General features: G+C 35.8%; 1 protein-coding gene across 5 annotated transcripts in view; it reads left to right on the plus strand.

Moving 5' to 3' along the window:
- SCN2A (sodium voltage-gated channel alpha subunit 2) overlaps positions 1-12,656 on the plus strand; it is a 139,291-nt gene that overhangs the window by 111,467 nt on the left and 15,168 nt on the right. For all 5 annotated transcript variants that reach the window (XM_053215216.1, XM_053215212.1, XM_053215214.1 and 2 more), the window contains exons 18-21: positions 1,039-1,159; positions 5,110-5,264; positions 6,851-7,024; positions 11,239-11,361. In XM_053215216.1, the coding sequence (XP_053071191.1) occupies positions 1,039-1,159; positions 5,110-5,264; positions 6,851-7,024; positions 11,239-11,361 (573 nt within the window). The remainder of the gene's footprint in view (positions 1-1,038; positions 1,160-5,109; positions 5,265-6,850; positions 7,025-11,238; positions 11,362-12,656) is intronic.

Below are 12,656 nucleotides of genomic sequence, written 5' to 3' on the forward strand. Positions count from 1 at the left end.
TGTGCATTTTATCATGTGCTTACCTCATCCCCTTTATAAAGTAGCTCTTATCAGCTCAGCCATTTCCTAATGTTATGCACTAATGGTAATAACATTGTAACAGGTCCGAGAATGCTATGGCCCAAACTACTCTGATTCCATGTGGCACTCATACCTGGCCCTGTGTCATTCCTGCATCATTTTAAGACCAGATTAAAGACTGGGATACCTTCCTTTATGCTGATCCTTTGAACACCCTAACCTGACTAAAGTTTGGTGGATTTCAAGATTTAAAACAACTTCTTCCTATTATATTTTTCTTTTGGTGGTATTTGATGTAGCCTAAAGGAAACCAAAATGACTACCTAGAGATTCATTTCTCCCTGTATTAACAGGACAGGTGAGAGTGCCAGAGTAACAAGTAGTTTCCAAATGCACAATGAAACTCAGGAGTGCATTGGCCAAAGAGAATGCAAAATACCAGCTCTTGCTATAAAGCTAACAATGTGCTGCTCTTTTCTGAGTAAAAAAACTATAGAATATATTTAATAACAACTAGTGGTATATGTTTTCATGTCAATGAAAAGTGGATAAATTTAGATTGTTGCTGTTTATGTGCATTTGATCAAATCTTTTCTGTATTTGACATGAAAATACACTTGTGCAGCTTTCGTTGGTTGGGTCACAATTTTAGAATAAAACAAACTATACCATTTGCAAGCTAATTTACAAAAGCAAGATCACAGATGACCATGTGACTCTGGTGGCTTACATAAGCTCTCTCCAGGATTTTGTTTCAGTATCTCTACATGTGTGCTTAATCAAAAATTATTTAAGTTGTTAGCACCATATTTTTAAAGAAAAAAAATCTGCTGTGGTGCTACCTCTAATCTTGTGACCCCCACCTCTACTAAAGCGGACTGGCATTATGTTTAAGATATTCTTAAATTACAGATCAAGGAAATTGCATACAGAAGACTTGAGGGCACGCCTTTTGAATTTTTATATTATAGATTAAAGAAAATATTTTAAAACCTTTTCTGTGGAATTGATTTTCAGAAGCTAAATGCAACTAGTTCATCTGAAGGCAGCACAGTTGATATAGGAGCTCCCGCTGAGGGTGAGCAACCTGAGGTAGAACCCGAAGAATCCCTTGAACCTGAAGCCTGTTTCACAGAAGGTAAGTGGAACCATGCATATGAGCTCATTGGACCTCTCTTACCAGTCTCTCTCTCCACCCTCCAATCATTTATATCTATCTAGTAGCTGTTCATTTACTTGTTTGATTTTTTTCTTTTTCTGTATCAAAACAAAGATACGTTTTTGAAAGGTAAGTTTATGTAATCAGACACGCTTATATTTGTCATCCTGTTCAACTAAGAAATGCTCCTAAGTCTATGGGTGTTTTGGTAGTCTTCTAGAATATCTAATCAGGGAGAAAGCCAAATCAAGCATATCTCTCTTTAGCTTTAAAAAAAAATTAAAGGAAACAAATTTTAAGTCAAAGAAGTAATTTATTGTGCACTGTTTTATCAGTTTACAATGGGTACTAATTGATAAGTATATATTTAAAACTGTCCATGATTTATGGTTATTTGCATCTGTCAAGGTCAATTTCTTGTTAGTTCTGAATGTTAGTAGATAACAGATAATGAAGTGCCAAAATATATTGAGTTATATAATATGAGGCACCATGCCACTGGGGCATACCAAGAGGACTTTCTGAAAAAAGCTAAAATTATGTTATTTGAAGTATGAATCAGTTATTTTCTGAACAGTAATGCTATATATCAAACAGCCCAAAACTTCTTAGCATTTAAGCAAAAAACATACTTTTGCTCACAAGTCCAAGGCCAGCTAGATGATTTTGCTGATCTTGGATAGGCTCTCTTCCAAACCTGAGGTCTTAGACGGACTGTTGGGCTGCCTCAGCTCCACTCCACTCATCTCGTTCTCCACATAGTGGCCAGATATGTTCTAGTGGTGAAGGCACAAGAGCAAGAGAGGAAACCTGCCAAGGACTGGTCAAGCCTCCTCTTATGTCAGGTTTGCTCCTGTCCCGTTCACAAAAGCAAAGTTACCTGGCCAGTCCAGAGTGTGAGGGAATGCACCACTAATGATACAAAGAGGCAGAAAAATTAGTACAATAACACAAGATACGAAATTCTTCACCTTTCTTATATAAATTTCTATTGTAGGTACAGAAACGTTTCTCTAAAACCCTGGAAATCACTTCGTTTAACTCACTTTTTAGTTAACAGCTATTTAATAATGCATGCCATGTCTTAGCCTCAAATCAATACTATATTGTAATTGCTTTAGTAAAAATTTGTTTTAAATATAGTGACTGCCTCAAATTGTTATTAGTAATGCAATTTTGTTACAACTAATTCCATATGTGTTTCATTTGGGTTATGCGTGTTTACATTAAGAACACTAAAACTAGAACGCCTGCCTGGTTCAGTTGGTTAAGCTTCTGACTCTTGATTTTGGCTCATGGTCATGATCTCACAGTTCATGAGATAGAGCCCTGCATCAGGCTCTGCACTGACAGGGTGGGACCTGCTTGGGCTGCTCTCTCCTCTCTCTTTGGCTCTCTCGCCTCCACCCAGCTCCCACACCCCCATGCATACATATGCTCATTCTCTCTCACAATAAATAAACATTAAAAAAAAATAACATTAAAGCTATTTTAATTTAAACTTTAAGCTAATTTTTAGCATATGTAATTACACAGACATTAGAAATCACAATTGATGTTGGATTCTTTCAAGGTGTATTACAGAAGATTATGTTGCATATACCTATTGATTTGGGACTTATATGCATTGGTAAAAATAAATACTTAAATATTAATTGTCAATTTTTAAATAACTTCAGAGGGAGGGCTATTTGTTCAGCCTAAGTTATGAGGGAAGTAAGTCACTTTTTGCTATTTTTCTCCAAAAAGTCTGCATACGTTCCAGTGTTACTTCATTATGAAAAAAATATATGACTTCACAAAACATTCAATTATTGTGAAAATCCACAATAATTCAAGTGGTATTTCACAAACATAATTTCTGTGGCATTAGTTTTTACTCTTTACCAGACAATTAGCTTATTTTTTGAGTTACAATATATGCATATATACTGCAATAATAAGGAAATAATATGTAATTATGGAATAATAACTATGATACTCTCAACATTTGTCATTTGTGAAGCTTAAAAACATTTAAATATGAAATATTATGAAATATGTTCTATATAGAATATAGAGTAACTTCACATTGTAGAAAATGATAAATAATATATAGATGCCCACCAACCAACTTTAACAATTTGAATACTGTTATCATATTTGCTTAAGACTTTTTATTTAAGAATAAAACAGATACAGACTAGACCCATTTTATTCTCCTTCCTTATCCCATTTTCTTCCTTTTTTCTCAGAAATAAGCCAATGTCTCAAATTCGGCATTTATCATTCCCACTAAAATCAGTCTTTTTCTGTTAAACTGGTTTTTTTCATCTCATATTCTCTTTAGAGAAAAAAAAAAACAACACCTAAATTTAGTTCCATTTATTTTATTACAATGAATATTTTCAGGTCATGTAAATCTTCTTGATCTTTTGAGAAACAGAAATATGAAAAAGATCTTGCCCTCAAAGAAACAACAAATATAATGCTATTTATTTCTTAGTTGAGAGGCTAATAACAATGTGCATCATTAAATTTTCATGAAACAAAGGCTATGATCTGGCTGGCTGGCATTATAAAGTAGCATCTGATAAATATCTATACAGTAAAATATCTGCTCTTTTCAAGATGAGGTTTCCATTTTTCTATTCATTGATCCAGAGTCCTCTTCCTGGTTAAAACCCTATGTCATGACTCATCTGTCTCCCACGCCCCAGCATCCTGCTGTGTGTGTGCTATCAGATCCCATCACTCCGCCTTATTTCCTGATTCCTGACCACCATCACCACGCTTACCTTGTTTTTACTTTCTTAGTGTTCAGTTGATTGAATTTCAACTTCTTTCTTCTATCCATTCAGTCCCTTGTATAGGTAGAGATCATTCTACACCCATGTTCTTACCATGTCCATCTTCATAACTCCCAAATAAATCCTTCAATGTTTTACTCGTAGACAGCATATAAAATCTAAATTCTCCAACTGACTCATTCAGATCCCCTTTTTAGATTGACTCCTGTCTCCTTTATGCAACTTCTAGGTCTATTATTAAGTTTTATTGATGCCATTGTTTCTCCATTCTTTTACAGCTCCTGTACTAGACCTGATTCTTACCTATCCCTCAAAGTCTAACCCGAAATTCATTTTGTCTACAAAGCTCAATATCAAAAATTAATCTGGCCGATCAGTTCTCACAACACTTTATTTAATTTGTGATATTATTTATTTGCTGTGACTATAGAATTTGTGAGCAAAACTCCTGTACTTAAAATGCACACTTTTTGTTAAAGAAAAGCTATGTTTACACGTTCTAGTATTGTAATCTGTCCAGTACAATTCCTTGAATGCTGCAGATATTCAATAAATATTTGTTGTCAAGTCTTGATAAACTATAACTCAGTATGTTTATATACACAAGTTACACAAAAGTGTTTACGGCATTGTTGCTGATAATAGCCAGAATTAAAGCAACATATTCAATAATAGTGGAATAATTTTATGGATTCTGGTTAAGTCTGGTAATCTTATTTAGAGAAGTGTTTTGAAAACTTTCACAGTTCTATTTATTTGTAAAAAAAAAGCAAAATGTATATATTATGCCATGAAATGAACTACTTAGAATTCAAATGTCCATATATAAATGGAATCACACTCATAAGATGATAAGATGGAAATACCAACTTTCGGTGATTTTATTTTTCCTTCTGTTTTTCTATATGTTTTTATTATGTAATATAACCCATAATAATAATCACATAAACATAAAAAGTATTTTTGAATGAATGATTTAAAAACTATACAGATGACTTCTGTTTGCATGAGTGGAAGCCATCTTTAAAAAATAGTTATGTACAATGTATCAGGTAATAATTTAGAAGAGGTTCCCACCAACACAAAGGTACAAAATCCAAGAGTAATTCTCTTTTCTTCATTTACTTTGACTTATTGTAGACTGTGTACGGAAGTTCAAGTGTTGTCAGATAAGCATAGAAGAAGGCAAAGGAAAACTCTGGTGGAACTTGAGAAAAACTTGCTATAAGATAGTGGAGCACAACTGGTTTGAAACCTTCATTGTCTTCATGATTCTACTCAGCAGTGGGGCACTGGTAGGTGACATATGACCTGCGCCTTTTCCTTTACCTGAAACTCTTCAAAAACCTCTTACAGGTTTTTAAAATCCAGTGCTTGTGAAGTAAGAAACATTGTGCGATATCCCTAGCACAGTGTGAGAGGCTTAGGAAATAGCCATTTTTATTGTTGTGGAATAAGTCTCAGATTGAATCAGGCCAAGTATGGTTTCTTGTAATATTTAAAGAAAGGTACTTCTGACTTTTAGTCATCAGAGGTAGTTCTTATAAAGAGTGATTATGCAGACATGATATGGGATTATCAGGTGAGTATCAAACTGCTTAACATAAACTCCATTTTGCAGGGAACTCACTTGTCTTGTTTGTGTGGATTCACTAGTGCCAATCACAGTGAATGACTAATAGTAGACAAACTTAATTGCTGACTAGTAGCAAAGCGAAAGCATTACAATTTAATTTATATCTGATTTCACTCAATGGAAGGGTCAGTTTGGTCAAGATATTAATTAATATATGAAAATCGTGTGACCTGTTTTCCCATTTGGTGATACAAATGTGGCTGCATTTCTTTTATTTTTTCAGTTAGTCACTACCGTGTTTGGTGAGTGGATTTCATTAGGGGGATTATAGTGTTGTAAGTGGAGGCCTCTAACCCTGCCTCTGATTTGACTAAGAATCCGGCATCCTGCCATGTACTTGAGCAAAGACAGCCAGCCCTGCGTTTTTCATGCCAATAAGGAGGGAACTCTGAAGTCTCACCAGTAACTAGTGTCTTCGCTGTCTTAGCTCTTGGTTCTCAATCATACCCAGTCAAATCTCCCCAAAGTGCACTAACATGCTGACACAATGGCTGGCTTCTGGGGCGCTTCCAGCTTCAGCTGTAAATTGAGCTCAAAAGACTTTAGGTCCTTGTTTTGAGCCCTGGTCGCAGATCCCCTTTTCTCCAAAAAGAAAAATATTCTTTTGTCCTTAATCCAGACCACCAAGTTATCCTGATAGTTTTTCCTATAAGGGGATTGAGTTAGATAAGTGGTCTTTTCATTCCAGAACACCCAAAGGCTCCTGAAAATGAGTTCCCCAACCTTTCCCAAGAGCTCTGCAAAATGACACAGGGATGGGAAGAGGGAGCTTCCCAAATACACACCACACATGTGCCCAGACTGAGCAAGAGAAATAGAGTGGAGAAAGTGATAAACCTCTGTCCCTCTTTCTCCAGGTTGGGTGGGGAGGGGGGGCTCCTTGCCTTACATTCGCATTACTGACAGAATACATTACAGTGCACTGAACAAAGCAGATCTACTCACACTTGATTTTCTCCCTCCTGCTGTGGAGAGATGGACCTGACAGTTGCAAAATTTTTAAGCTCTTTGAGATACCCTGATACCCTAATTTAAAAATTATTTTAATTCATTGGCTGACTGAAATATGCAGCCAATAGTCATTGCATACAGGTAACTATAAAGCAAAATGCCACTATGGGAAATGGGAAGAAGCCTTCCAGACTTAAGCACCTGAGTAGAGGCTTGCAGCATGGTTTTCCTATTAAGACATCAATTAGAGACGGTTTATGACAATGAAATTCATTGGAATTTTTTCACTTACAGGCCTTTGAAGATATATATATCGAGCAGCGAAAAACCATTAAGACCATGTTAGAATATGCTGACAAAGTTTTCACTTATATATTCATCCTGGAAATGCTTCTAAAGTGGGTTGCATATGGTTTTCAAATGTATTTCACCAATGCCTGGTGCTGGCTAGATTTCCTCATTGTTGATGTGAGTATTCTGCACTTTCTTGTTTCATCCCATTGGCATGATATGATAGTTCTAGCAATGGTGCCTGGCACATAGTAGGCACTCAGTAAAAACTTCATGTATATATAAATGACGGTTCCCATTTTCCCAATGAGAATCTACCCCAAGATGTTTTTTTGCTGATTTAAATTCAGATACTTTCATAGGTGAAACAGTCAAATGCTGCCTTACTTTACCTACTGATTTAGTTGCAAATTAATATTTAAATCCCAAGTTACACAAAATATATTAATGTAGAAGTTTTGCTTTTCTCATTCTTACCCTTGACAGAATTACTGTATTTAAATTCCTCACAGTTATCTTTGACGTTAGTATTTTTGTTATCATCAGAGCGTCTTGAGAGGTGTTTGTCCCAAGATGGATTACTAATTACAAGGAAACTTGAAAGTCAAAAAAGCAGGAGACACTTCTTGATTTGTGGGATGATTGAAATAGATTGGCTGTGGGCCAATTATTTCAGAGTTGTATTAAACTGCCCTGGTGTTGAAAATAAAGGTGGAGTACCAGACTATAAAAGTCTTTAAAAAAATTGAATAGGAAGTTGCTCTCTGGTTTCCGAGGGAGTATAGATCTCACTTTTTATTCACAAAAGAACAAAAGAAATAAAAATCATTTTCCTTTAGTTCCAGAGACTTACTTCTTAAATGCCTTTTAAATCAGTAGTCTATGCATAATGGGTAAAAAGAAGTTTAAAGGCCTTTTCTCTAGAAAAGGCTAGGCAAGTCAGTGGGGACAGGGGACAGGCACATGGGGGAGGTGACAGGATGATGTTCACAGCCAGCAAAGGAGGAGAACTCTGGAATTTGCAGGAAAGCACAATGTGCTAAATACTGCACTTTGAAGATAATATTCTGTTGATTGTAATTCCTTGGAATTAAAAATTTTTTTTTAACGTTTATTGATTTTTGAGAGACAGAGCGAGACAGAGCATGAGTGGGAAAGGGGCAGAGAGAGGGAGACACAGAATCGGAAGCAGGCTCCAGGCTCCTAGCTGTCAGCACAGAGCCCAATGTGGGGCTCGAACTCACAAACTGTGAGATCATGACCTGAGCCAAAGTCGGTCGCTCAACTGACTGAGCCACCCAGGCACCCCTGTAATTCCTTCGAATTTAAAGACATATTTTTAACTTGAAATATTTTGATATATAAAACTTGCATATCATGCCAGTAAAAACAACAAAAAAAGGACCCTTTCATGAAGAAAGTTATTTTTTATAGTTTCAAATGAAAGAAAAATCAACTTTTAATCCAATATAAACTTTCTAATCACCAAACAGAAGAAAAAATTATGAGACAAAGAGAGTTCTTTGAATTTAAGGTGGAAAATATCCTTGTTATATATTTTTTCCTAATCTGCCTAAAGCAAATCCACTATTAAATGTAATATATAAAGTCTTCATGCAGAATTACATCAAAAGTTTTCTGGCAATATAGGAAGACAATAAAAAAATACTTAAAACCACATTTGATTGGACAGCACACAATGAAAAAATATACCAAGACTATAACCTTTGATTTGTATAATGGGATTATGGATGATAATTTTCCTTTTCTTTATTTTCTGTATGTGGTTATGATACATTGGTAAATTTATAATAAAAATATATGCCATTTAATGTGTCTGTGTAATATAAAAGCATTAAATCAATATGACCTGAATATAAAGAAATTCTTAGGAGAAATCCAGTTGTCCTGCAGCTGATGCTCATATTACTGAGCATATCCTGATATTTACCTTCTTAAATTTAAGAAGACTTCTTGGGGCATCTGGGTGGCTCAGTCAGTTAAGCATCTGACTTCGACTCAGGTCATGATGTCACAGTTCCTGAGTTCGAGCCCGCATCGGGCTCTGTGCTGACAACTCAGAGCCTGGAGCTTGGTTCGGATTCTGTGCCTCCCTCTCTCTCTGCCCCTCTGCTGCCCGCCCTCTCTCTCTCTCTCAAAAATAAATAAACGTTATAAAAAAACTTCTTAAGACAATATGTGAAACTCATCAATACCTTGCTTTATATCAAATATATTATTGATCTTCTGTTTTGTTATGAAAGTTACAAATGTGAATGTCCTTTTTCTAGCTTCTGGCTTAAAGTCGACTAATGAGGACAGATATATATACAATGAGAAGATGATGTTGGTATTAGAAGTGCTGTTCACTTCACTAAGGAAGGGGGAAAGGCTTTGTGAGGTCAGCACAATGTAAGCTGGAGTTTGAGGAATGCGAGCGTCAGCAGGTATAGATAAGGGGAGGGACGCCAAAGCGTTAAAATACTGATGCATACCAAGCAGGGCCTGTTCAAGAAACACATAACACTAGAGGGTAAGAACAGTGCCACAGGGTGAGGACAAATGTATTGTAGTTGGATGATGACGTAAGAAAGGTAAGTTTGAAAAGTGTTTAAAGTATCTGAGATGCCATCCAAAGAGATACGGAAGCCCATAAAGCATTATCTATGGAAAGTAACACAAAAAGCTTGCTCTACTAGAGAGAGAAGTGTGGTGGGGTAGTGCATGATTGAATAGAAAGGGGATAATTTAGAGGCCAAAAGACCAATTAGGAGATTGCAACAGAAAGATGAGAAAGCCTGAATGTATCTCCTTCTCACATTTCACTACAGAAGTCACATAAAATTGGGTAATTTACCATTTCTTTTAATTAGCCAATAAATATTGTCCCTGTTCAGAATTTTTTTCTTATGCCCTACTTTTACCTTTCATTCTTTAATTTATGCTTATTTCTTTTGGATTCTGTCTTCAGGGAAGATTAAGTAGTCCAGGGCCTCATATTTTATATGCAGAAAATCTTCACAACGAATGACAATTCAGTAACTTTAGTTTTCAATTATCTGTGAAGAGAGGGCTCACAAAGGCTAAAAGTTTAGATTTTAGGAAAAATATGTAAACCACTTAAGATAAATTTTTGTAGCTCGATTTTTGCCAAATTTAGAGGTTTTGTTATTTCACATTTCATGTGCCAAATTACTTTGAATAAGTTTTGTTGGAAAAATTTTCTGTGTACTTCATTTATTTTTTTAAAAAAATATTTTTGTCAAATACCATTTACACTATGCTCTTAAAAGTTATATTACACATCTATTTTTATTTATTGCTTTTGAAATTCAAGTGCCATTTAGAAAAAATACTTTTTCTTAGATTACGTAGTTTTAATGAGTTTTCTATGTACTTTCAAAGGAAATCAGACATTTCTGTGCCACCAATAAGAGTTGTTCTTTTCCTTTTTAGTTGAGATTTTAGAACTTCTATCAACTACATTAGTTGTCTGTATAAATGACCCAAAAAATATTGTTCTGGCAATTTCTAATTAGTCATACTAAAATCTCAATTTTTTAAGAGGGTTATTTTTATTTTTATTTTTTAAAGTTTATTTATTTATTTTGAGAGAGGGAGCAGGAGGGTCAGAGAGAGAGGGAGAGAGAATCCTGTCAGTGCAGAGCCCGAGATGGGGCTTGAACCCACAATCCATGAGATCATGACCTGAGCTGAGATCAAAAGTCGGATGCTTAACCAAATGAGCCATGCAGGCACCCCCTGAAATCTCAATTTTTCTTTTTTAGTTAATTATTTTAATTTGACGTAATTAATGGTTTTATGCCCTCGTAATGAAGTTGACACAAAGACAAAGCCACTATTTAGAGGCCTAGCTCTTTCTGAGTGTGTTTGTGCTCAGATTCACCAGTGGTTTACTTCACCTGTGTACTTGCACTGTTTTAACCTTCTTCCTTGAGGGTGTGCTAAATAGAATTTTACAGATCTGTAGATGAAGATTGCACTTCTGTGGTATTCTGTTTCTTGTTTTACATTTGATTAAAAAAAACTGTTCTTGTCAAGAATCTTGAAAAGAGAACATGTATAGCTTCTTCTTTCTCGTAAGTTTATGGCAGTGGTTCTCAAAGTATGGCTGACAGACCAGTATCTTTAGCCTTACCTGGGAACTTGAAGAAATGCACATTCTCAGGCCCTACCCCAAATCTGCTGAATCAGACTCTGCCTGCCAGCAATCTGTGTTTTCAGCAAGCCCTCCAGGTGATTTTGATACTCACTAGAGGTTGAGAACTACTGGTTTATTGCACAGAGCAAGATTGAACGGGGTAAGCATTTTTGTCTATAAATAAGAAAACTGTGTTGCTTTCTCATTGGTTGCTTTCTCATTGGTATAGGTCTCATTGGTTAGCCTGACTGCAAATGCCTTGGGTTACTCAGAACTTGGTGCCATCAAATCCCTCAGAACACTAAGAGCTCTGAGGCCATTGAGAGCCTTATCCCGGTTTGAAGGAATGAGGGTAAGAGCCACTGCTTTAGAAATTGCTGGGATTATAATTGAGAACAGACTGACATTTTCTACCTCAGAAATGACAAATCCATGGAGACTTAATGTCTTATACATCCATACTGATGTAACCAGTTGATCAATAAAACTTGTCAGATGTCCATAAACTTGACACTGTTGGAGACACTCACATAATAGAATGCCTAAGTGATTCCTTCTAATTAGAAACAATTAGACCACTTCTAAGTAGATTTTTCACTCTGTGGGAAATATCAATCATGTTGCATAGACTTCAAATGTGAGACAAGATTAGTTATGTTCATTCCATTTGTAAATGTGCAGGAAATTCCACTGACTGTAATTTAAAACCACCAAAGAATTCCTCATTTCTTCATTGCTCCTATGATGTGTTGTGAGTCTTTTAAAATCTGAATCTGGCCCTTTAGCTTTCAAACACAGGCTGAGGTGGCTGAAAAGTAGGCCAGCTGTGGAAATTTAACAGTCATTTAGAAAGGTGGTACACAGGGACAAGGAGGAATTTGTGTTGCCATTTGTCATCCCCCGGGGCACATAACCTGAGAACACACACCCTCAGCACGGAGGAAATGATGACGCCCTATCTCTGTGGATTTAGCTATTCCAAAAGAAACTCTTAGAAAATGACACTTTTTCTGATATTTGGAAATGGTTACTGGGGACTTCCTCTGAATGTTTCAGACATAACCAGAAATGAATGATGTGTGTAAGTGTGCGTGCTTGTGTGTTGGTGTGCGCATGGTTGCATAGAAAGGAATGGTTAGCTGTTAAATTATTTTCACTTTATCAATTTAAAATCAGTAGTAGTTTTAATTTAAGAAGGAGAATCAAACTGTCAGTACTAAAATAATTTTTCATATTTTCTATATCAAATTTGCATAGATAGTCCTTCCACACATCTGTCTTGGAAAACACGTGTGTTATTTCTTTGCTATCCAGTTTTGTGAGTGTGTGTGTGTGTATGTGTGTGTGCACCTGCGTGTGTGTGTTTTAAGTCTTTTAACCAGTATCATCTCCTCACATTTGCAGAGCATTGCTTGTAGTGAACTTAAAAATGAACTGTCAAGTCCACAAGTCCCTCTGACTTATTAGAGAGTTGAAATTCTAGTAGTAACTTAGTACTGTATTAAGTTCTTTTAAAGCTACTTTCATTTAAAAACACATTAAAATATTGTCCTTTACTGACTAGGCTCCAGGTGCCAATTTGCAGATGAATTGTGCCTTTTGCCAAGTACTTATTTGGTATTGTTGCTGTAAGATACCGTTACTCAT

Source organism: Acinonyx jubatus, chromosome C1 (genome assembly GCF_027475565.1).
Source record: "Acinonyx jubatus isolate Ajub_Pintada_27869175 chromosome C1, VMU_Ajub_asm_v1.0, whole genome shotgun sequence".
Classification (NCBI taxonomy): Eukaryota; Metazoa; Chordata; class Mammalia; order Carnivora; family Felidae; genus Acinonyx; species Acinonyx jubatus.